General features: G+C 42.7%; 1 protein-coding gene across 2 annotated transcripts in view; it reads right to left on the bottom strand.

Moving 5' to 3' along the window:
* Positions 1-25,511, bottom strand: part of SPATA13 (spermatogenesis associated 13) — a 59,981-nt gene extending 34,470 nt beyond the window's left edge. Inside the window, exons 1-2 of one of the 2 annotated variants that reach the window (XM_030469596.1) lie at positions 25,294-25,511; positions 10,116-11,909 (exon numbers count right to left, since the gene is read on the bottom strand). In XM_030469596.1, the coding sequence (XP_030325456.1) occupies positions 10,116-11,750 (1,635 nt within the window). In that variant the 5' untranslated portion in view covers positions 11,751-11,909; positions 25,294-25,511. Of the gene's footprint in view, positions 1-10,115; positions 11,910-13,839; positions 13,876-25,293 lie in introns of those variants that run through there. The other variant, XM_030469597.1, reaches the window with a different exon arrangement.
* Between the last annotated feature and the right edge of the window lie 744 nt (positions 25,512-26,255).

Here is a 26,255-nt window from a genome sequence, read left to right as displayed (position 1 = left end):
TGCCCACATCTAAATTTTGATGACTGCAATGAAGGTCTCTGCATATTAGCTGGATGTTAAAGCTGTCATCAGAGCCTGCAAACGTTTGGGGTGAGATTTTGCTGCCTGACCATAGGCACCCAGGCCCATTTCAGATCTCCTCAGGGATCTAAAATATCTCTACATACCATGCATCGTGCAAGTCTGACCTATGGGAGGCACAGGCCATTCAGAAGCAGCCCCTGGAGAGCAGGGGGAACCAGTCAAGGCACCTCCAGCAGCACCAGGTGCTGACAGCCAGGCATTGAGTTGAGCCCCCAAACACAAATGCCAGCCAAGCCTACAGAGCATTACAGGCAGGCATCAGGTGCCAAACCTGACTGCAGGGAGATGTAGATGGCACCTACAACCATGTTCACCAATGCTGTGGGGAACCCTCTTGGTCCCTGTCTCCCACTCCAGCAAGGTGCAGCTTCCCTGCCTGGTGTGTTCCAGCTGTGTGCAGCTGTCTCAGGTACCTGCACCTCACTGCACTTAACAGTTACTTGTAGGTAACTCAGCTCATTTCTAGGTGCCACTTCCAGCTGTCCTGTTTAGGGTGTGCCTCCTCTGATTGCAGGAGCTTTCCCAGGCTCCCAGGCAGACAACTACATTGTGGAGTCAGCCCAGACAGAGCAAATCCCTCCTTTGCCTGGCCCCAGACTGATTTCCCAATCCAGGCACAACAGTTTCAAGGACTGGGATCATGATCTCACTCAACTCAACCTGGCACTGATACAGCCCTGTGCATTTAATGGCACATGACAGCTGCTGGCATTGCCTGTTACTCATTAATACCAATGTCAGCAACATCAGCATCAGGTGTTTAACCACTTACATCTTAGCATAACCTCTACAGCCAGATGAGAGCAGCCAGGTTCTGCAACTACTCAGGCTGTATCTTCTTTTCTACCTCTACCAGCACCTATTTAGACTTTTTAAATTTTATGTTCTAAATATACTTAAACACTTAATGCTGCATAAAGTATACATATGAACAAGAATGGCAGTATAAGAGGACACAAATCTCCCAAATGTTTTCTCTCTACCTGTCAATCTTCTGGGTAGTCCCAGGTAGGCACCTCCTGGAAAAGGACCTCTAGCCTTGCCAGTCACCAGGAGAAAGAGCATCCACCTCCCACAGGTACCACACAAACAGGCTGCTGCCCACAAACCCCCATGGGAGCTGATGCTCCAGGGTATTTCATAGCTGTTTTTCACTAAAATAACTGTCTCCCTACTGCCCTTTTAAAAATGTATTTATTGAGCTCCACAAGAAGTTGCATTGCATCTTGTTTTGGTATCTCTGTACTTTTCCTTGAGTTCCCTGACTGAAACATACCCCTGCTAGCTACAACTGCCTTTATCTAATCCGAAGGAAGGAGATAATAAAAATCTAATCGCATATTTGCAAGAAATGCATACTGATTTCCAAATGCAAATTACACAAAGGTATGATAAATGAAACATAATTCTGGCTGAGAATAAAAAAGAAAACAAAAAACCAAAACATTTGAGTAGGCTGAGAAGCGTCAGAACACAATTACTACATATTTTCAATGAAATTTGTGATAGATACTCAGTCATATTCTCTGTAAATGACAAGGCTTAAAAGTAGTGATTGGAACAGTCATAGGGCAAAATCACCACATTTTCACTATTTCATGTAGATATCTCTGTGTTTTAATCACAGAAGTGCACATTTCTCTGTGTGTTTAGAAGTCTATATAAAAATGTACAGACTTCTTATGCTTGTAATGACAGCTATATGCCAGTATTATAATTGGTTATTATTAATGAGCTGACATTTCTGTATAACACATTAACTGCCAAATGCTAGCAACTCAGTAACAATATTAGAATTGATTTTTCTGTTCATATTAGCTAACAAAACTATAAAGGACAAAGTGATCATGACCTAAATTATTTTATCACCTTCACTTAACAGAGGAAAAGTCCGGACAACAGGTCTCTACCCAAGTGTATGATAAAAGGCAACCTTTGCATTCATTGCAAAATAGCAGGGGGGGCATTAGTTGAAGTTCATTTATCATCACTACTAACTGAGGTCAAAAGCTTGTGTTACATTTCATGGACATGATCAATATTTTTATATTGATCTGTTGTGACAGTTGTGAGACACTGTGAGACTCCAGATACAATAAAGCCTCCTAAAGAAAATGTTTTTGTTGCTTTCTTTCCAGATTTTATAAAAAGGTCCTGAAGTGTTGTGGGAGCCCAGTGGTTCCATGTTGATCCACCAGGCTGACAATTTCTAACAGTGATGCCACCACTGCAGTAGGTAACATGAAAATGATTGCTTTTCTGTTGAAGAAAGCACCTATTAAGTCCAGGTTTGCATCTTCTATCACAGACCAACAAGTATTAAACCAGTCCAGTTCACCTACAGGAAGAAAATTTTAATCTATTCCTTTCTAATTAAATGCAAATTATACTATATTCTTTTTCTTTACATGTCTGTGCCTCCTCTGACACTAGTATCTTTCCAAATAGCCTTTAATGGCTAATGGACTATATGATCTTAAAGATCTTTTCCAACATTCTAAGACCTCAAATAAATGCATTGATTAATTGCCCCTAGAAAGCACAGTGCTATTCAACCTGTGATCTGCAAGACAAAAGAATATGACTGGTGAAACAACTACAACTGGTTTAAGAACATATACATTTACACCTATACAAACAAGAAAAGCAGAAGTCAAAGTGATACAACTGTATTAAAAATTTAAAATAAGTTGTAGCTGCTTGGTAGTTATAAACATTATAGTGACGTGAAGTGCCTTTTCTTCCTGCTCCCTTCCTACCCCCCAAAATTGGTTGAAACCAGTTTAAAAATCTGAGGAACTCTGCTAAAGGAATACTCCTGCACTATACTAGTACAAGCTCACAGAATAGCAGCAGGAAAAAAATATGCATTGCCATAAAATAAAATTATATTATATTACATTACCTTGCTTGTAGTACAATAAAATCAATACCCATTAGCAACACAAAATTACTGTGGTAAAACACTGATTTTGGAAGCTTTAGGACTGGAAAAAATATATATATTTCTACTCTTGGGTTGACACCAAAGCAATTGTGGTGGTTAAACTAACAAATACACCCATAATACCTATAATAAAACATCAGGCTCTACAGATACAACCACAAACAACATTTGCTTATGTATTTCTAAGGCATTTTTAATGCAAGTTTGCTTCATTTGACCTAATCCTTGAAAGCCTGCTTATCATAATCAATAAGCATAATGTTTTCCCTCTCAGCAACATGCATCACCAAGATTAGTGAATTCACCTTTGTAATATCCACATTTTACAGATAAGGAGCAGACACAAAGCAGCTAAGTCATGTAAATTACAGAGGAAGCAAAAGGCTGAACTGGAAATGACAAGTGGCTCTCATGACTCTCAAAATCTGTTCTTCTCAAGTATTTCCTTCATCCTCTCCTCTTAACTCATTTCCAAAACTAAATCAGCTAACATTTCCAACAGGCATAGGGGAGTTTGCAGGGAAATGTATTTGCTTTGGAGAAATGAACTCATCAGTCATATAAAAATACAAGTGTGCTAAACCCAGAAAAATGTTTCTCTACTTTTCTGGTGACTGATACTTGGGGATGGCTGAGTGATGCACAACCTTCTCTCTTCTTCATGCTCTCCCTTCTTTACTTCAGTATCTGAACAGGAACAGCAAGCACATAGTGCATAGTAAAGGAGTATTCATATCCTCTGCCTATTTTAGAAGACATATAGGCATTAATAATCTCTAAATAATTTCTAAATTTTCTTATAACACCCCAGCTCAAGTAATAGGACTTTAAAATGTCTATTTGTATCTCATTTGGCAATCGAGGGAACTTTTTACAAGCGGTCGTTGTAACATTTGCTGGCAAACCTCAAAAGCTAGATGATAACTACAGGTTGAAAGTGGAACTTTTATGCTAACAAAGCAAAACAATAAAAGCCACAGGCCTTTGAGTCTCTTGCATCTCTTCAGCCTCTCTCCAGGCAGAGGTCCTCTGGTTCCCCTCACTTTCCACCCTTTCAGAGCAAAGACTCATCATCCCTGCCCAAGCCCAAACCCAGCCACCAGCAGGACCCAGCAGCACTTACAAACTTCAGCTTGCATGGGATGCAGCTGCCTTGGACAACTCAGTGTCTGCAAACTATTACTTTCCAGAGCATGGAGTAAGGGTGAGGCTGCTGTGGTTGAGCTCAGAGTAGGAAGAGCTGAGGCTGCTGTGCTCAGTTTCCTCCAGTGCTCAGTTGGTCTCACACCCTGACACAGCAATTTTGGCAGCATCCTGGTACCATGAGCAGCACAGCAGCCTTGAGATGCCAGAAAGGGGAATCACAGGTGGCTCGGAGGAAACTCCACAGCTGCTTCTGCTCAATTTGGGCATTGCTTTCAATGTGGACACTGATATAGGCTGGGAAAAGGACTTGTAGGTGCTGTGGATGAGAAGTTCTACATGAGCCATCAGTGTACACTTGCAGCCCAGAAAGCTAATGGGATCCTTGGCTGCATCAAGAGAAGTGTGGCCAGCAGGCTGGGGGAGGTGATTCTCCCCCTTTGCTCTGCTCTCATGAGACCCCACCTGGAGTACTGCATCCAGTTCTGCAGCCCCTATTACAAGAAAGACAGGGACGTGCTGGAGTGTGTCCAGAGAAGGGCCACAAGGATGATCAGAGAGCTGAAGCACCTTTCCTATTTAGACAGACTGAGAGTTGGGGTCATTCAGTCTGGAGAGGAGAAGACTCCAAAGAGACCTTATTGTAGCCTTGCAGCATCTGAAGGGGACCTACAAGAAAGCTGGTGAGGGACTTTTTAGGATGTCAGGTAGTGATAGGACTCGGGGCAATGGGTTCAAACTGAGAAGGGTAGATTTAGATTGGAAATTAGGAAGAAGTTCTTCACCATGAGGGTGGTGAGACACTGGCACAGGCTGCCCAGAGAGGTGGTGGAAGCCCCATTCCTGGAAGTTTTTAAGGCCAGGCTGGACAGGGCTCTGAGCAACCTGATCTAGTGGGAGGTGTCCCTGCCCATGGCCAGGGGTTTGGAACGGGATGATCTTAAAGGTTCCTTTCAACCCTGAAAATTCTGTGATTCTATGATTACAACCTCCTGGCACTGAGATGCATTTTCAGTGCTGAAAACCCAACACTATGCTCAATGAGAAAAACAAATTACATGGCCAGAAGTGCTGATCCATTCTCTGGGGTACTATTATACTCTTGATCCCAGGGTGAGCAGTGCCTGGGTATTACTAAGGTGTCAGAAGAGAGCTACCAGAGATTCAGACACTCTGGAAAGGCAGAGGTGCACATATGAAGTAAGGAAAGGGAGCAGCTTACCCAGCCCACATGCAGTGGAGCCTGTTTGAACATCCCCTTTCAGCATCCACAGAACCTTTTGCAGGGATGACAATAACCCCCGGATTACTCTACCAGTTTTCAGGCATGACCAATTTTATTCAACACTGCACGTACTTGTTAAAAAATTTACCCTGGTACAGAAATCAGATTACTGCCTTGTTCTTCTTCCTCCTAGTAAAGGATAGAATAAAACGTGATTACAGGTTGTACTAAAAGGCAGACAGCTCTGCTGCAGCAAAGCTGCGTAGTTCTTGCTGCGATGAGAAAGAAAATACACGTGTCCTTTGAGGGTTCCCTTCTGCCTCATTTCAGTGACTGGTTCTGCATTTGGGTCTGCAGCAATGCACAGTGGTTTCCGGTTCAGCCCTGGGTAAGTGCTCTTGGAAGTCCCTTTTTGAGCAACTGTGAAGGGTGGAGACATGGTGTGAATGTACCCTGACTTGTGAAGAACCACTCAGGGAGTTTAGCAGTGTCACTCACTTTAAAGGAAACCTCAGTTTGCCACCAGAGATGCTGTTGAGAGCTTGTTACAGTGCTTTGCTGCTCTGTCCTCAAGCCCAGTTCTGGCCAGCAAGAGCAGAGTGCCACAGGAGTCTGAGTCTTCCCTCCAAATTGCAAGCCACATAGAAGAAAACCTAATCTAAAACTTCCCACCTTTATTTACTTTATCTATTAATCCTTCACAGCACACTTTCAGTTATTAAGATGATTAAACCACAATCTAAATTGTATGTGGATGAACCAGAGGTGAATAAATTATAAAAGAAGAGTCTGGAGAGCTGAAACAACCTAACTCCCAGCAGGTGTGCCCAACCCCACAGTGCACAGGAGTTTGTGGTAGGTACAGAGGCTGCACATTCTCAGCTCCTGGCTGGTGCATGCTCCTTGTGGGTACTGAACACCCAGCCACTAACCTCTGGTCTTTCACTGTGAGGATGTCTTTTGAAGCAAAAAATCAGGAGGATGAATGGTGAGGACAGAGATGAATTGTTTCTGTATTCCTACAAAGCTCTTCTTCTTCTTCTCCTCCAGAAGCTGTCTCCCAAGTTAAGCCATCTGTGCTTAATATTCAGAGCCCAGAGATCTGTACTGTTAAGTACAGATAAGACCAGCACAACTCTGCCATCAGCTGAGCACTGGGGGACTGCATGGCATGGATTAGTTGGGATCACTGACTTTTGCATGGCACGGACATAAATGGGTCAACAGATGGGTCCTAGAGCACTTAAATTACAGCCTGCAAATAAAATGTGACTCCACCTTAACTACAGCAGAGTTGCCTCTTTGCTATAGGTGATCATTCACTTATAGTCATGTAGATAAGGTATTTAAGTAATAAAAAGTCTGATGTGCTGTGAAGCCAGCTGCCAGCTGCAACTTAAATAGCAAGGGCTCTTAAGAGTTTTTGAAAGACTGAAATGTCAAATAACTTGATTGTCTTTTCTGCAAGAAATTCAGAACAGTGTTTTGTTTAGGCAGCCTTACTGGCCAGACCAAAGAAAAGGGTGTAAGGTTTTTTTTGTTTACAGTGAAACGTGGCTCTTCTTAGGGAAAGTAAAGACAAGGTGAAACAGTCCAAACACAAACGTGTGTTTGTGTTTCTCGTCATGCTATTTATATGGAATAAAAGTGGCAGTGTCATAGAGGAGAGACTGGGAAGGCACTGAAGTCACAAACAAACTGTGGTGACTCACGCCTCTGTAGCTGAAGCAGTGCTGAGGCACAGATCCAGCCTGCACTTAATTAGCTCTTCCCTGGGAAGCAGCTTTTGGGAGGACCAACAGCAAAGGCTAAACACCTCCCCTGCTCCAGTCCAAAGCTTGCATTTTGGTGAAACCAACAAAGTAAAAGGATCTCAAGACTGAATCATCTAAGAAAAAAAATCCCTAAAGCATTGGCTCATGGACAGACACCCTTGTGTGAACACTGCAAAATCAGCTTTACATTATCAGGGAAACTCAAGAGAAAAACATTGTTTCCACATTTGGGAAAATAGAGAGAAGGAGAGTCCCACAGACTTCAATTGCTGGCTAATCTACTAGATGATTGGGTCAGGGAACAAACTAAATTTGCTTCCAGCTACAGCAGCCAGCCCTGAAAGGAGAACACTTTTGAGTCTGACCACTGAGCACCTTGAAATGTTTTTACTGAAATGTATCTCCAAGCCACGGCGATATTAGTGGCTGTACTGTAATACATATTGGCTTTTACATGAAATCCATGTAGAAAGATGCAAAAAACATGGAAATAGTGCAGATTTGAACATCAAGACAGTATATTTAAGGTTCAGGCAAAGTTTTGAAAATTTCAAATCTGCATGGCTCAGCATTTCATCTCAGATGATTGAGAATTAACCAAGAGCTCAACTGTTTAGGGTATAACTTGCTAGGTGGGTACACAGAGGTGTAAGCTAGAGTTAAAAATTAATTGTAGTCAAAAGTTCAAACCCAAATGACCTCGTTGTGTGAGTATGCAGCATTCATAAAATTGCCTGCAGGGTGAATAAACTCCAATTAAAAATTACCTGGTGTAAGTATCTTTGGTACCAAGCTACCTCCACACATGCTGTAAAGGAGAAGGAAGCAAGCAATGAAACCCTCCAAGGAAATGACAGGGAGAAATTATACAGCTCTCCCTGTTTTATAGTCACTGAGTACCACACCTTAGGGTTGTTTATGGGATGTGGAGCAGAAGTGGTAAAAGAGAGAACAGAGTTTACCCCCTTTGGATATTAGGATGGAAGCAAGCACAACTCCTGCTTCTACTTCACAGCTACCACCTACAAAAACTTCGATTTTTTGGATCAGAAGAGGTCTGAATGCAGCTGTGCCATCTGGGTGGCTGCAGTTGTTTTGTTACACACAGAGGGCTTCAGGCAGTGCCCAAAGCAGAGGGAGGGGGCTACAGCTCCTCCCTGCTGCCCCAGCAGCCAAGGAGCCCATCCCCTGGCCACCACTTCCTTCATCCCCCGAAGGGATCCATCCCACACCAGCAGCCTCCCCACCACACAAACCCAGAGCTGCCACCAGTGCACATTCTGTGTTTTAGACAACTGAAGCAAGCGCTAGAAGGCACTCCCAATTAACCTAAAATATGTTATAATGTAAAGAAAAAAAATTAAACTGCATGTCAGATAATAACAGAACGTGGTGTTAAAACTAAAACTTCAGTAACTTTTATCCACCCAATGAACACAATGTATTGTGTTTGATGTATTGGTTTGATGGGAGCCAAGGGGAGGGACGGAATTTCTCTTGGGTCATGATCACAGATCACCACTAGATGGTAGATGAGTAGCATTAATTCCATTTTATCCCCAAGAAATACAGCTATGTATGTCCACGCTAGGGCTCTGGCCTCTTCTGGAAGTGTGAACGCATCTCCTTGCACCCACTCTTAAGAGAGAGTTTTGGAAAATAAGCACAGATGTAGCAATACCGGCACTCCAGAGGAGGAATAAACTCAGAGCCCCAACACTGATACACATGGCATTTATTTTTCCAATCTCACCACAGATGCAAGCACTACAGTACAGGAACCTGGCATTTCTCTGGCAGAAGGACAAGACTGGTAAGCCCTGTAACAACTTACAGATAGTTTGCAAAAAACATGCCAAACTTTAAAAAGTAAAATGGCTGCACAAACGTTATAAGACTTTACAGCACGAAAGGCTGAAGTTTTTATGGATGCAACAATTGCCTTTGTCTGTCTCACCCCTAAAGTGTAAGATACTTTTAGTCAAACTGAGGTGGCTTAAAGAGTATGTCAGCTTTATTTTGTACATGTTGTATTCATACAGGATTCTCTATTGCCTTACCCTGAGTACCTCAAAACCAAATTTCTGTATACTGCCAGGGCTGAGGTGAGCCACACTATCTCAAACGTATGCAGGATACATATGACAGCTCTTCACCATCACCGCCAAATCACTGCACCTGCTCCAGTGCCAGCTCAAACAGTGCTTCAGGTAAGGGCACAGGGTTATGACAGCTGCAGCACAATCTAGCTGTCTACTGGGAGTATGGATTTGTCTTAGGGGCAGTCAAATCCTGGTGTCTCCACCAAAACATTAGTAGCAAAGCACTCAGTCCAGCATGTAAATTAGCACTGCTTGAAATTTGCAGGCAAATAAATACCCAGATAGTTTAACCCCCAGCCTGGCCACCAGTGAACGGTGAGAACATCAGATACTAGTGAATGCTTAAACCTTTATACTGTATCCTTCACGCCACACTGCTCAACAAGTACTACCACATTCAGCAAGGCTTCCACAGGCAAAGTGCTTTATACTGAATCAACAAATTAACACTACTTTAAAATATACAGACCCTTCAGAGACCTTTCAGCTTGAAAGGAAACACAGCCAGAGCCTGCTCAGGCTGGCAAAATCTGACAAACCCTCATGACAAGGTGGTATATCTGCAGGGTGCAGTAAGCTTCCCTTAAAAATGTACATGAATAGCTTTGCTGCCCAAGCTTTGACAGTAATGCACAAAGGAAAAATAATTTGACGTTAACATCCAAAGAGAATATATTAAAGGAAATAACTGCTGTCAGAATATTTTAGCAATAACAAGCTGCAATAGCTATTAGTATTCAGGTTATTTTGCATTGTTTGCATTGTTTTGCATTAATAAAGACAAAACCTGAGATATATATATATATATAACTTCTAACAGATTCTGCTTTCTTTCTTACCTCTTCCTTTTTCTCTTCAGCACCAGAAGCTAAATTGAGGCTCAGCTGAGAGTGGCTGCTTATGCCACTGTCTTCATTTCCATCATCATAGTACACAGTTTGCACTGAGTCCTGGAAGCAAACAGGATTCCTGCTCAGCTTCAGCCCTGGTACTTCGACTCTCTCCTCACTCTCCGATGAGCTCAGTGACAGCATGCTGTGATGGTTTGGGAACTGGAAATTCATATTGCACTTGACCTTCTCTGCCGTGGGACTTTGAGGCTTTGGAGTAGTTGGCCTGACTGGAACATGAGGGTTTTCAGCTTCACATGTAAACTGCTGGGTAGCTTTTGGCTCACCCAAGTTTGAATTAAACACTTCATTGGGAAATGGACTAATGTCATTCAGGGTGGGTGATAAGCTATCAGCACAGGGGCTACCTGATGATGTCCTGAGGCTTTTGTCTTCAGCAACAGCTACATTCATTTCAGCCTCTTTATCCTGAGCAACTGTAGGGCTTTGCAGACAAGGTGTTCCTGGCAAGGAGGAGTCTGGATTAGATACTGGGGAGGTGCATCTCTTTCTGTCATGATCCGTGCTGCTGGAAACTCTGCGGGAGTAGTCATCGTGCAGTCTGCTGTTTGACCTTGTTCTCGGGGACTGCTCGCTGGGAGGAGCAGCACTCTTAGGGACATCCTTCTTCCATGAAACGTCAGTAACATTACTGACAAGTTTCAAAACTCTGTCAAAATCCTTTGCCCTGATAGGGCTCTTCCACCTCTTGGATCTCCTCTCAGGGTTCCCACCAGTTTTGTCCGAGTCAGGAGAAGTAACACTCACAGACCTTGGAGGCATCTGTTTTTCATTTGCAACCTTAAGATCAGTGAGGTTTGAGGTGGACTTCCGTTTGAATGAGCTTTTTTTCAGAAAGTTCAAATTATCTGAACTTTTGCTTCTCCGATAAATGATCCTGTTGTTTTCAGAGTCTTTCACCAAAATTTCACAGATCTTTGGCTCTGTGATGACAGGTGATGTTGGCCTAGTACAGTTGTGATGAGTCTGAACTTTATCTGTGTCTATCAAGTTTATGCGGCCAGCACCATAAGCCCGCCTGATGCTGCGTGAGCGATGAGTGTTCCTCAGGAAAGACTCATCGCTCTCCTCCACATCAGAGCAGTCAGAAGCTAAACCATCCACTGTGTGTTGGAAATCATGTAGAGGCCCTGAATAGGAATACCTGTTAGTCTGAACTCTCACCACTGCCCCGTTTGAACCCTGTTTGCCCACACCTTTCTCATTTAAGATGTCTGGGCATTCCTTTGTTTGAATTCCTTGGAGAACCGAAGATTTCAATTTCTTGAAAGATCCCATTTTTTTGATGGAAGACAAAGCATTCCATGTGGACGAGTTGCCCATCAAAACCAGAGACCGAGGCCTGTCGGAGCTGGAATTGGCCCGTTTCCGAGGGGTGGTGAAAAATCGCATCATTTTGGAAGGGCTGAGATTATCCTCTTGAATTTCCTCCTCATGACTGTCGGTGCTGCTGTATCCCCCATTATGCCTGACACAGGCAGTGTGGTTTTGGGGCTCTTTATTATCCATAACTATACAAGTAACGGTGGTGCCATTTCCACAGCCATTGGGAAATGTTGTCATGCTCTCAATGCTGTACGTATGGAGATGGAGGCTGGGGTAGCTCAAAGCCACACTGCTGTCTCTGCCAGCTGACCTGGCTGCCTCCCCTTCATCTGCTGCACTGTGCTTTATCTTCCTTTCACATCCACTGGGTGAGCTGACCTCCTCAGGCTGCACTGCCTGCATCAGGAAAACAAAAGCAACCATTAAAGATATTTCCTTACAAAGTCACCAACTAAAGAAGTTTGAGCCCCACTGTAGGAAATAAAGGCATGCACAAAATGGAATTCCTTTTTTGCTGAATAAAGGTGTGTTGCAGTGGTAAGAAGACATCCATACCTCCCTCAAGGTATACTTGAATTCATTAGCAATTTAAGAGACCAGAATAATTACAATATGTACCTGTTTCTCCAATGCTTAACAAGCTAATAAATTCAGTATGACTAGCACATCTGCATTACAACACTAACTATAATCTACATACACATGTATAGAGAGAAACCCCCAACAACAGCAACACAATCTTCCTTCTTACAGTGCTCAGCACTGAGCCCCAAGACACAAGAACTTTTAATCAATAAACTGAGCATATCTATCAAATGCCACCTCAAACAGTAGGCAAAGATGAGGCAAACATACATAATTTCTCCTACACTTGCTGCTGTCAGAAAGCAGCATGACACTTGACAGTCTTGTCTGTCCCCTAGTACATAAACCTAAGAGTTACATCAAGTGCATAGCAAACTGGTTTTCCCTAGCAAAAGTAAACAAGAATCAAGAGTAAACAGAGTCAGAAGTCAGCTATCGCTGTCATGACAGCATGATGAAAACTTGAATTTGGAAGTGACCAGGGCCTCTGTGACTGGAACATGCTGTACGAGGGATCTCCCCTCGAGCTGAGGGTGAGAGATCCAGCAGCCCAAACACCACTCTGGTGTATTGAAAAGCTGTGTGAACACCATGGATCATGCCTCCCCTGCCCTGGATGGGGGTCTTGGCCAGGCAAGCAGATGCTTGTACCACCATGCTACACAATGCCCAGAAACGACTGATATGCCCAGTTTGAAGCTGGCACCATCTTGAAAATTAAGGTCATGGCACAGTTCTCTCTGCAAAGACCAGTGGGAACATCAAAAACACAACACTGCTTGGAAGCACTCCCCCCCACTCTGAAAGGAGCGAAAATGCTCATCTGTGCTTGAGGGAAAGATAGTCCCAGCCAGCCCCAGCCACTTCTTTGTCCCCTTTTCACTCAAGTAGTCGGGAGGGGTGGGGGGGGGGGAGCGGCTTCCAAGGGCTAGCGGGGATGGGGATGGCCCTTGGCAGGAGGAGGGGGACGGGCGACGCGGGGGCCCGGCGGCTGAGCCCTCCAGGAGACGCAAAAAGCTCTGGGGACTTGTCATGGAGATGAGACTGGAGCGAGTGGGCCCGGGGAGCAGCAGCAGCCCCCGCACAGTGATTCCGCGAGCACCGCGTGAAACGCGGGAGTTCTGGTGTTCGTATCCACCGGTTTTAAGGCTGCTCCCTCCCGAGTGCACTTTAAAAGGAGTTCTGCAGTCTCCGTCCCCCAGGAGATAAAAGGATTTTCTTCCGTTTCACTGAGACGCCTGAAATCTCCCTCGCCGCTGTTTTTAATCCCCCTCATTCACACGGTCGCGGCGGGAGCCCCCCAGGTTGCAGGGCTGAGCCGAGCCGATCCCAGACGGGCCGAGGAGAGCCACTCAGTGGACCCGACCTCAGCCGAACCGAGTCAAGCCTAATTGAGCAGGGCCAAGCCCAGCGCGTCCCTGGAGCCGCGGCACTCGGGGCCAGACAAAAGCCCGCTGGGCACCGAAACCTCGTCCGGCCCTTGCGTTCTTCTTGAACCGCACATTTCCACATGGGAAAAAAACAAAACAAAATCAGACACCATGTAACAATGAGATGCTGCTCTCGGCAGAAAAGTTCCCAGAAAAAGCGGCTTCGGGAGAAGCTGCACCTGAGCAGGCAGAAAGGAAGCGGGGGAAGAAGCAGGAGAACAAATAGAACGACATGAAAATTAAAAGCCAGCTCCCAGCGCGGAGTCCACCACAACTTCCCCGAGATGCTGCCGGGAGGCGTCTCGCCTTACCTGGGGGGAGCCGGGGGACCCCACCGCTGCAGCCCGTCCCCGCCGTCGCTCGCTCCCGCATCGCTATGGCAGCGGCGGCCGCCGAGGGCGGGGGCGGGGAGCTCGGCCACACGGGCAGCGCCGGCCGGGGGCGGTGGCCCGGCGGGGCGGGACGGGACGGGGAGGGGCGGGAACGCCCCGGGAGCCCCTCGCTCCTCCGGTAGCCCCTGCGCTGAGCCTACGATGTGACCCCGGCTCCGGCCCCGGCCACCCCCAACACCGCCCTCGGCAGGGTCTGCCCCGCCCCGCCAGGTCCGCAGCGCTGCCGACGGCGGGGGGAAGTCCCTCTTGCTTCTGCCGTGTGCGATGGTGAGGACCTAGTATAAGGCACCCGGTCACAGAAGGATGGTTGTGTTTAGCAGTTTCAAAATGTCATCACGATGTGCTGTGGCAGCCTCACCACTCTGCCTTTCTAGGCACATGTGCTCTGCTCACCTTTAAGTGTTTGGCATGGGCTTCTGCTCCGTAGCACTTGGCCCACACGCGTTCCAGTTCTCATCCCTCCTCAAACCGAAGTTTATTTTCTCTGCTATAATCTGCAGGTTAAACAGTCCAGTTCCTTACACGATATAAATTATGCTCCTGGCAAGGCCAAAGTAACTGAAGAAAGCTTCAGATCATTTGTCACTCTTTTTTACCCCAGAAAAGTATAGCTACTTAGTAGGTGGGTATATATTTCCTAAAACACTAATCCACAACATAGAAATCTGTTTTCATTTAAGTTGGTCTGAGGCCTGGTTGTGTTTGAGGTGCCAAACACAAATTTCTTATTGGAGAACAAATGAGCATATTTTCCTCAGTGTGGTTTGCTTCGTTAACCTTAAAGACATCAATGCTAAAAAGTAAGTTCTTGACATCAACAATCTCTTTCAGATACTCATGCTTAGTTTCCAGGCTTTCAGTTCCATGCCTGCACAACCTTTTTGTTTACCACTTGCTGCTCCTCAGAGTAAGCAGCAGGAACAACATTTCATGTACAGCCTGAAGAGCGTTCGTATACTACAAGGAAAATTTTGTGAGACAATGTCTTACAGCCCATGTCATGTCTCCTCACAAAGACCCATGACAACTGGTAGTCCTTTCTCAGTTCACTGTCTATGACTATTTCTACACTTGGACTGCAGTTGTACACTTAACTAGAGCAGTTTTACTGTTCAGGTAAAAGACACAATGAAAATGGAGAATCATAGAGCAGACAGCAAAACAGATACTCTGAAGAATTAATGAAGGCCATCAGCCCCACTGCCCTCCTCTGAGACTGTGTGACTGTATGCTCTGTAATTACTTCTCTGGAGAGCACTGTAGACATACTCTCAAAGGTAAGGTGTAGTTAGGGGTGAGGCAAACAAATGGGCTTTGGGGATGTAGGTCAAATGAGGTAGCAAATAACTCTGGGAGTGACCACAGAATTCTCTGGCAGTCAGCAGCAGCAGGCACGGCCTGCCACCAGCCCAGGTCTTGCTGGCCTCAGCCTTATGGTACGTATGCCCACAGAAGGTGTGAGTTTTGAAGAGTGACTCAAATGAGGCAATAAAGTGGCTGCTTTACAGTGCTTGCCATAGGAAGCAAAGGGGAAATGGAGATTAGACTGGAAACACAGGCACAGTAAGGAGAGGTTCCATATGGACCAACAGTGGTGATCTGTATTAGCTTGAGACTACCTAGAGAAATTTCTAGAGTCAATACAGACAAGAATTATATAATTATTTCATTCGGATGGCAGGAAAAGCAAGTCTCTGAAGGGGACTCAGTGAAGGCACTAATATGGCCAAGAGAATGACCTTTAGCAGCACCAGTAAGGGAAATATTATTTCATTTATATGAGACATAAACTGTACCAGAAATTAACTTTAAAAACACTTTCAACAGGCCTTATAAGCTTATCTCACAGCCTCTGTTGTATCTCTAGAGGTCTGTAATAGTTGCTTTAAAAACTGCCAACAGCATTATTCAAATCTGTATTTCAATGGATTTATTTTCCTACGTTGCTGCACATTCCTTTCCATAAATATCCCACCTATATCCATCACATTAATTTTGAATACCCTTTTTAATCTTCAAGCCCTGCAAGAGAAGGGAACCCCTACTTCATCCTGTGTACTCTTTCTATCAGCTGGACAAAAAGACAAATCAGAAAAACTGATCAATAATCCCACTGGTTGGGTCTCTCCTTTATTCAGCCAACAGTATTTCTGAAACTTAAGAAACTCTGATAACTTAAGAGATTTAACCCTGCTTCTAAATATATTTGAAATTCCTCAGCAGCTTAAAAATTTCTTGAGGAGACAGAAATGACATGAGGATTTATTGAAAGACTAACAACATACTCACAAGAACTTAATATTCTTAGAAAGCCATACTACAAATCTCACTTTGCATACTTGGGTAAGAATACCTTTGGATGTCATATTCCCTAATAGTGATCACATTTCATAAACAAAGTACCTAGAAAACTGCAATTACAGACATAACATTATTTAGTCAATTAGACATTTGTCAGCTTTCTAAAAGTAAGTACTGAAGTTTTCTTCTTCTAGTTTTCTTCTAGACTTGTTTGTCATATATTTTTATGAGCATACTATTTCTATAGCATACTATTGGTAGTATGCTAAAACCATCTACAAACTCTTGCAGCTTAATTGAGTCAGAGTCTCTCCTTCCACAACCCCATAATATTTAGCAAAACCCGGATGCAGAACAGTAAAGAGTCTGTCTGAGAACAGGATTAACTTCCTTTACCGGAGACCAATAATTACCCAAATCTTTTCTTAATCCAAATTATTATTTTTTTAAAGTCTGGGAAGCATATATAGTATTCAGGTGCACTCACACCAAGGTTTAGTAAAATGATGCAGAGCAAAGTTTATCAACAGGACTGCAATGAGAAAGAAGACAATTCACTCTTCTGACTATAAACTTGAATGCTTTGCAGTGTCTTACAATACTTGAAGAAAACCAAACCATAGTGCTCTGTCAGAGTTACACCACAAAGTTTCAGTCCTTCATGTATAAAGGTTTTTCTACAATCCTAAAAAAGCAAAATATCATCCAAGTTTCCGATTAAAAAAAAAAAATTCTTTTGAAGTGGCATTCCTGGCTGTTTTTCAGGGATTAATACTGTTTGCCACTCAGAATGCTTGAAAATGTGTAAATAATAATACATTCATAGCACTTTCAGAGGTATTTCTGAAAAACTGAGCTGTATACTGTGTTATTTACAGGCTAATAGTTACAGGCTCATACTCCAGATGAATAACAAAGGCTGCAGTGAACTGAGAAGCAGTACCAGCACTACATGTTATGGCTGACCAAATACAGTCATTTATGAAGCTAAAAACTCTGAGAATAAATTCCAGATTGGTATATACATGAGATTTTTAATAGTAATTTGACAATGGTCATCACACTTACAACAACAAAAAATAAAATACTGGTTTTGGAAGCCCTAAGTCTGTAATTTTAAAGAGGTTTAATGCACATGTGACAAGGAATGAGAAGGATTATTCCAAGTGTAATACAGACAGAAAAGGATTACAAAAAACGTGACACGGGAGAAAGATTATATAGGTTTAATGATGAAGGAACAGTACCCCTCCAAATTTTAATAGGTATGTATAAAATATATCTTTCTGTTTTCTCCAAATAGCAAAAAGCACATTTATGTAATAAGTTATTCACTTAAATATGAGAAGTGTAAATGAGAACGATTCTTTCTACTTAGTTAAGAAATTCCCACTCCCACAACTCTATTATTTCTTTCATGGTTCTTTTATAAAATACTTTCTAAAAGTCTATTTTACAGTAGTGATTTTTTTAAAAGGTACTATTAAAAGAGAGCATTTAAAAAGAGCCAAAAGGAGTAATTTCAGTAAAACATAAAACCATTTTTCGTAATTTAACTGCTATCAGGCAAGATGGCAAAGGAAATCTCTCTCCAAGACATACTCTAAATTAATGAATGACCAAATTCTATTAATAAAATGCAGGATTACTGAAATAAGAGATCTCTTTGCTTGAAATGGCACTTCCTTTTCAAGGCTGCAGTATATAGTGAGTGCTTCAGTTCTGCAATGTGCACTTTCCTTTTACATCCCAGGCAAAGGCTCTCCTGCAAGCAATTAACCTCCAAGGAATCTTTACACATTGACAAGTCCCACAGGGGGAATTAAGCTGAGTCATATATCTATTGAAGTTACAGGCAACTCCCCCACCGACTTCATTTGGAGCTGGATCAAGATCTCAATTTGTTCAGTTTAGAAATGAGAGGAGTCTGTTTGTTTATGCAAGCTCAAACTAACACCGACTGCTTATTATTTTGATCTATTTTATATGTAAACTGTGTGAAATTAATATAGGATTTTTCCATTAGTGTGTATCTGCATCCAAATTAGTAATAACGAATTGAAAGGGATTTTCCAAATTCAAAACCTTTGTTGTCTTGGCACTGAAAAAATCCATTCCAGAAAATGAATCATGTTGCTAAGGAAAACACTTAAAGGACAACTTGGGTTTAACTGCTGTACTAACTTCTTCATTTGCCCAGTGAAAGTCATCCTTGCCCTTATGCAGGATGCTAGTGTGCTGCTCCTGAAAGGTTGGTTCTTGCTGCATTTACTGTGCTGCTGATAAGGGCAGTTACTGACCAAAGTGAGAAAAGTTTATCACAGTTTGGTTTAAATAATTACACACAACAAACTGCTTTTCCCTCTAATCTGCTTTTCAATGTGCTTTCCTGAGGTTGTTTCACTGAGCTTGCTCAGCTCTGCTAAACAGAGACCTAATTTAGGGGGAACACAATGGCCCTATGGAGTGATGCCATCAATGAAAAGTGACCCTTGTGTACCAGGTTACCATTATCCCATCTCCGAGTTGCTCTTACTCACCCACCTACACCACTACAGCTGCATGCAACTTAATGATGGCTTTAGCCTTTCAGACTGCTAGAATGCTACTTATAACCCCACGGGGCCTGACTGAGATGCTATTCTTTCTCCCCATCCTCAAGAGGCATTATTCAGACAGCATGACATGAAGAGATGGCTGGTTCTACAGAAGAGCAGTTTCCAATAAACAGAGCATTGTGTTTAAACACAAAGAAGACTTCCCATTACCAATTAGGAAGGCTGGATTCTACCTTTATTTTGTGTCTCAAAAAGTGTAAGATGTAGGAAGGAAAAGGACTGTGGCAATGTAAAGCAGACAGAAACAAGAAGAAAGGAGATTAGTAAAAAAAAGTTTTTTTCTATACTGTATATATTTTTCTTTTTATTTTTCCTTGAAAAAAAGTTGTATTTTGCGTTAGATGGATGTTCATTAATGTGATATGGACTAGTTGGGAGGAAAGGATGGGCATGTCAGGAAAAGGGTTGGGGTTGTCCTACTCTGCAACCATTTTCTTTCTCTGCTCTACCTGCCATCACTTCCTATGTCACAGCCCTCACAGCAGCACATGATGGCCCTACAGCCATTCTGTATTTATGTTCCTTGCTCAAAATGACAGCATGCAAAGTGACTATTAAGAGCTCTTTATCAACCTTATTCCCCACCCACTTAATTACCCATCCATCCTGTCCTCTCTACTCGAAACTGCAGCTTTCCAAAATTACCTGGGGATATGAAGGTGCCTTGTTATATAACCAGAAGGCCAAAGTAAGTCAGTGGGAGAATAAATACATAGAAAAAGGACCTTGAAGAGCTTGAGGGATGAGGACCACCTGCAACAGGTGTTTGCACTGGTCAGGCCAGGGGATGAGGATCTGCCACACTTCATTTATTTTTGCGTGTAAACCTTAGCAAGGGGCTCTGAATGGTTTCTTATGATCTTTGAGGGACACTGCTTCTCCCTGGGCTTAAGAAGGAGGCACAAGCACCCAACCCTTGCTTAAATCATTCAGCTGTGTTGAAGGGAGCAGGGATACATCAATACTGCAGTGGAACAGTGTCCATCAGATACTAGGAAAGATGGGAAGTGAAGCAGGTAGTGGCCTTTGCTGGGAATGATGCCACATCAGTAGAAATTATGCAAAGTTATATAAGATCATCGGGCTTCTGATGCTTATTATAATAAAATAACAGGTCTTGGTAGAACGATTTGCCCAGCGTGATGCAACAGAAAACTCAACAGGTGATAGTGCAGCTATGAACCTTAGTTAAATCTGTGCTGGCCAGGGCAAAAAGTCCTGAACTATTACAGCTTTTCATACGTTCATGAAGTCAGAACAACTAATATCTCATTAAGAGTAAAAGCAGGAATAATAGGTAGTATTTGGGGGGAAGTATCAAGGTTGCTTGTTGTTGTGAATCAATGGAGGCTTCTAGGCCTTCTTAATTCATGTTCTCAAAGAACCACATGGGGGGGGGGTTTCTCAAATAGTGTCAATACTTTTCTTTGTTTAGTCTCTTTTTACAATGATAAACTTGTTGTCATTGTTACACGCTGAACTAAAGTAACATTCATGGGCAGATTTCTTGTGCCAAAAGATTGAATACCATTTCCACCACGTTTCTCTTTATTTTTCAGAAAAATAAAACCAGAAAACTTCTTGCTAGTTCTACCTCTCAACTCAGTCTACTATCTCAGTCATTAACTCCTACTTTTTGTTTGTATCTACTCTATCAAAAATCCTGTGGAATGGAAAAGCTAGGAAAAAGCTGTTTGAATAAAGTGGATAGCAGTGAAATGTTACAACATTTGTGTGCTGAACCTTTACAATAAAATATGTGCTCTGAATTTAGCATCCCTGAAAACTTCAAAGCAATGACAAGCCTATAACTAATAGTTATCCCTCTCTTTCCCTGGTGGTGTAGTAACTAACTACCTTTTTCTATAAATACTAAAGAGCATTTTTTTAATACATAAATGATCAAATTTAAGTAAAAAACCATGTAAGGTAGAGAGCATTAGGTAGGACTGGCACAGGTCATTTGTGTTATTGGAGACCCTAAAAGCTGGTGAACTTATGCTCATGTGAGCTAGCAGAGGTTTCCACTGGCTGGCACCTGTGTCTACATTTTCTGTTAGATTCCTGGGGCTTTTGTTTGGGGTTGCTTGGGTTGTTGTTTGTTTTGTTGTTGTTTGCTTTTTTTTTTTAGCTATTTCAAAGTGTCAAAGCTGACCAGCTGTCTGCAAAGGAAGGAAAAGATTCCTTGCACTTTCTGGTTAATACTCCTCCATATTATTGGTATACTTCTATGCATTTTTTTTTATGCAGCATTTTCTGGGAAAAAAAGAGAAGACTTCTAAAGATCAGACCATGGAATAAGGCAACTGTCTTCCTACTAAAACAGTGTGGAAGAAAACCAAACTTAATTGGCCTGGTTAATTATGTATATCCAAGATGCCAAGTTGTCTCAAGCAGGGGAGGACTGGGACCAAGTAGTTTTGAGCAGAGGTTCAAGAACTCTGGATTTAACCAGCCCTGAATTTAATAATAAATCATCTGAGAAAAAATGAAACCCCCATCTAAAGCAGGAAAGATATCTTTATGACTGAGGCTGTGGAAGAGGGGTTCTGGATTTTGTTTCTGTCTGACCCTGGCAGTTCAGCACAGTTTTCTCAGCTTAAGTGCCATATGTGTAATATAAGCGATGATAGGAGTAGTACCTTATAAACTACGGGCCTGCAAGGACAAATCCATCAATGCTTCTCAGGCACTTGTGGTGATGAGAGCTATAAAAAGTGTACACAGGAAAAAAAAAATAATCCATTATCTACCCATGCAGAAGACAAACCCTAAAGTCCAATTTTTTGAAAGGATTTCAGACTAAAATTCCTGTTTCAAGACCCAATTGCCTATTTTGATGACGTCCCATTTATCTCCTAAACTGGAGTTTGCAGATTTGCCTAATAATTTATGTCTTGTAAGGGCATGGGATAGCACTGAACCTGGAAGATTGGATGTCTTCTTACTAGGAAAGTTAATTTATGTTGGTGAGTTGTCTTTGCCTAGACATTGCAAAAAGCAAAATGGACACTTCAGATTCTGTCAATCACACTGCCCTGTTTTGTTTTGTTTTGTTTTGTTTGAAAAAAACACGTGTCAAAATTCAGGTTAAAGAAATCTAATGACAAAAGCCTTAGCAGCCATTCTCTCAACATGCCAGGGCACATAATTAAAGTACTATGCTTAAAATGTGGGCTGTGATTTGAACCAGCTCCCCTGGCTGCACCCGAGCTGATGCAGGACAGGAGGCTGAAGTGAGCATCCAAGGGCAGGGAGAAGGGCACAGGAAGGCGAGTGGAAATTTCTCCTTTCACAAGCAATGGGACTCATGAGATGGGTCCAGACTTTAAATTTGTCTCAGGAGCTGCCCAGGAGTTCTGTGAATTGGAAAGGCATGGGGGAACGTATAAACTTGTTGCCTGTGTGTTGTGTTTACAACATACAGGGTGCCAGGACATTTGGGTGTGAGGTGGGTGTGCAGGTGGTGGTTCAGGGTGGGTGTCTATATCAGGTTTGCAAACAAGACACAAAGAAATGCAGATTATATGGCAGCATGCCAAACAGGAAATATTTTTAATGGTGTTCTCTGGGAAAGCAGGAAAATACTTTCTCCAGAAAAAGATCATTTAATTTCTTATGAAGTGCTGTTGTGTCAAATTCAGAGCTTAAAATCAATCATTAAGGTAAATGGAGAGTTTAATCTGCTTTTTTAATTCAGTCTCTGTTCTACTTTCAATTCCAGCTTGACAACACAAATAATGCAATATAGTCCCAGTGCAAGGCCATTTGGATTGCTCTGGACCTCAGCAGTTTGTAAAGAACTCACTAAAGATGCTATCTAACTCTTCTTTTGATGCGGCAAAATTTGGCATGCAAGTCTGTGGTTGATCAGTCCATTTGGTAGGATGAACACTGAATAAAGGAAAACCTTTAGTATTATGTTGAAATCAGTTGGTTTAAAACCTGTTTTCTGCAGTCTTGGCGTCAGCAGGGAACAGAGCCTCCCCGTCCGGCGCTGGCGGCCAAGCCATATGCAGCATATGTTCAGCTGAGCCACTGGTGACACCCCCTGTCAGCATCTGGTAATTTTCCTAGCAGGGACAAGACATATGTGAAAGCTTTAACTCTGGAAGGCCTGAAAACCCACAGACAATTACATTCCAGAATATTTTTTTTAACCAGAATCAGAGGTGCACCTTTATTACAAGCCAGTTTCATCTGACTGTAGTATGATCTTGATACTGTACTGTACCAGGCCCAGAGGAGATGCTTAATGTATCAGAAATCCTGCTGTCATTAGGCTGATAAACAGCTTCTGTTCAGTCACAGATATTACTGCCTGAGGAACACTGAAGTAACAGCCATCCTGCTCCATGCACAATATTTGTATCTTGATTTTCCAACACTTAAGTCAAATACATCACACTTGGAAATGATTCAAAATCAACTATCACATTTTCATTGTTCTGAAGTCTGAGAAAAGGGGGGCAGAGGGAAGTCAGGCTCTTCAGAGAAAGAAACCCTTTCTAGGGTTTGCAATAAGACCTAGCAACTTCTACTAAAACATTCACTACTGTAAGGAATCAATGTTCTCTTTTCTCAACAGTTTTGTTTCTCTCATTGACCAGGGCAGCAAAGCCACAACACTAGTAGAAACTAACACATAATTTTCAGCTAAATCTCATTTTACTGGAACTTCTAAGCTTTTGAGAGCTTATTATTCTAGATTTAACCCAGTATTAAATGAAAGGAGAGTGAAATCCAGGCTTTACAGTGAGTATTAAACAGCTTTGCTAACACATAGTAATGAAAGGGCATTAGCATACAGCCAGCCCCAGCCTCATTTCCCCTTAACCAAGAGCTGTTTTCCCAGCGAGGATATTCAGTACTTGTGACTACTTTCTACTGCAATATTCTTACATGGGATCATGTGGTGCCTTCATCCTACTGTCAAAGTTTTGGAAAACACTTCATTGGCATCAGCACTCTGCTTTTATTCCCGTAAACTTCTACCCATTTCCCCACTTTGTTTCAATGGGTAAACAACTCTCAACTTCTTAGGATTGCTAGCTTAGCTAATTGTGCTTAAAGTTACACAGGAACCTCTCTAATTTACTGAAGACTCCTAAAACCTCCATTTGGTTGGGTTTTTTGTTTAATCCCCAGAAAAGCACAGCAGCCAACTTGATGGGCATTACTCTAAGAAAACTGGCAGCCAGCAAATTGCTTAATCCTCAGCCTACTTAGGTCTTGTCTTCATACCATGATTTCAGTTAGAGCACATGGTCAGGGCCATGATCTTGCAAAATTTTATATATGTGATTCTCTGCTATTGCACATTTAAAATCACACGAATATCAAGAAATAATCCACATGTAAATGTGTGTGCAGCTGGTAGTTAAATTGTGGAAGTAAGGGCAAAGGCCAGCAGTGTGATTGTTTATTTGGGGAAGTTATGGTTATTAACACACAGGTGTATTTGAATTAAAATGAGGCTATTCTAGCAGTCCCCAGAACAGAACTGCGCCTGTCTTTAGCCAACTTTACGTATGTCTGAAAGCAAAATTCAGGTTCATTTTTTAGTTCCTAATTAGCAATATCTGCAAGTGATACCAGGATCAAAATCAAAAGCCACCTCCTTGCTTGCCTAGCATGACAGAGTTTAACAGGGAAGGCAAGGGCTGCCTTTTTGGATGTAATTTTTTTTGCTTATAGGTGGAATCAAACCCCATTATTTAAAGGTTTCAGATCCTGTCATTTTCCTTGCAAGCAATGGGAGACTATGGTCCTCATCTGCGTATAAAACAACAAGGGTAACTGTTTAGAAACAGTATGTTACAGCATTTTTTCTGTGCCAAATACATCTGACTTTACAACACACACCAGTACCATGCTCTTCCCCTGAAATACCTTTCAGAGGAAAAGTAATTATTAGTACTGTAGTTTTACAGGCTGAACCATACCATGGCCTCATTAAGATACATTTGGCTAGTAAATATTCATCCTGGCTTCTGAAAATGCGAGCCATGGATCAGCTTCAGCAAAGCCTACCTTTCAAAAAGCCCAACTCCAGCCCAGTGCTGTGGGTGACAAGGCACTGATGCAGGCAGCACCAGTGGCTCAGCTTTATGGCTGGGTGGGCTTCTGCCCCAAGGGGGTCCTGAAAGCTGGGGTAAAGCCAAACAGTCTGCCCCCCAATGCCAGAGCCAGTGTGATTGCCATGGAGTGGCAGTGCACAAAGCACCCTCTTGCTCAGTGCCTAGGAACAGCAATGATTAATGCCCAAATGGCTTTGCTAGATGAGCTGCAGATTATCTGCAACTAAAAACCACAGACACTTTAACAGAGGGACAAAGCGTACTGCAGCCAACACACAAAAGATTAAATATTAGTCTTGCTCATGGTTTTGCACTTAACTGGAAGAACTAATAAAACTATAGTTGTAAAATGTAATTAATACCACCATACATACCTAAATGTTTATGTCTTCCAGCAGCCATCAACTATGAGATCTGTTCTTCTGCGTAAGATTTAATCCAAATGTATGAAAATCCATTGCACAAAATACTGCCCAGTTACGGTATGAACCTTGTTCCAGAAAACTTGTTTGGTTTTTGAAAGAGCCTGTTGTTGCTGGGAGTCAGGGCTCAGTCCTGCGAGGTGCTGAGCACCCTATAAGCCCTTACTGCTGGGAGGGAAAGGAACTCAGCATGATCCAGAGGCAGTCAGGACCTTGCGGAATCGAGGCTTAAGTTAATATATAACAAACAGCTGAACAGTGGTGTGTGAAATCAGCAAGTTAAACATACACTTAAAATAACTGTAACAGGAGAAAAGCAAGCACATTTACAGGAACATTTCATTAAAATCTTTGTGCTGGATAGTCTCCTAATCACCACTCCTGCATATTTACCGTATGAAAGCAAAGGTTTGGGGAGTATTCTGGTGAAAGTAAAATTAAGCAGTAAAGGAAAAAACAAGCTGAAGTTGCAGCCAAAGACTTCTAGTTAAATGTAGTGTAAATATTGTTGGTTATTATCAGCTGGAGTCTACCCTGAGTAAGCTGCCCCTGACAGCGTGGACAAAATGGATGACCCAGCATGGCACATGCTAAATGCACACCTGCAAAAATGAAAATAACAACCAACCTCAGAACTTTTCCACCCAGCTCTAGTATTTGCAGGTGTCAGCAACAGAACCAAATGCCTGGTCATACCTGGTCATTTACTGCAACAAATGAAAGAGGCAGAAATCAAAGGTATAATTACGTCTTTGAGAGCTGCAAAGCGCCACAGGAAAGTACCTGGGTGTGCAGAAGGCATTGCAGGTGTGGAGCTGAGTTATCCCAGTGGCTGAACAACACAGTGCAGAGAGGCAGAAACACACCTGCCAGAAAGATGGGATCTGCACTTCCCTGCTTTTGCTGCCTGGTGT

Source organism: Calypte anna, chromosome 1, assembly GCF_003957555.1.
Source record: "Calypte anna isolate BGI_N300 chromosome 1, bCalAnn1_v1.p, whole genome shotgun sequence".
NCBI classification, from domain to species: Eukaryota; Metazoa; Chordata; class Aves; order Apodiformes; family Trochilidae; genus Calypte; species Calypte anna.
Note: the sequence above shows the minus strand (reverse complement) of the source record. Positions and strands in the feature narration are given on the sequence as shown.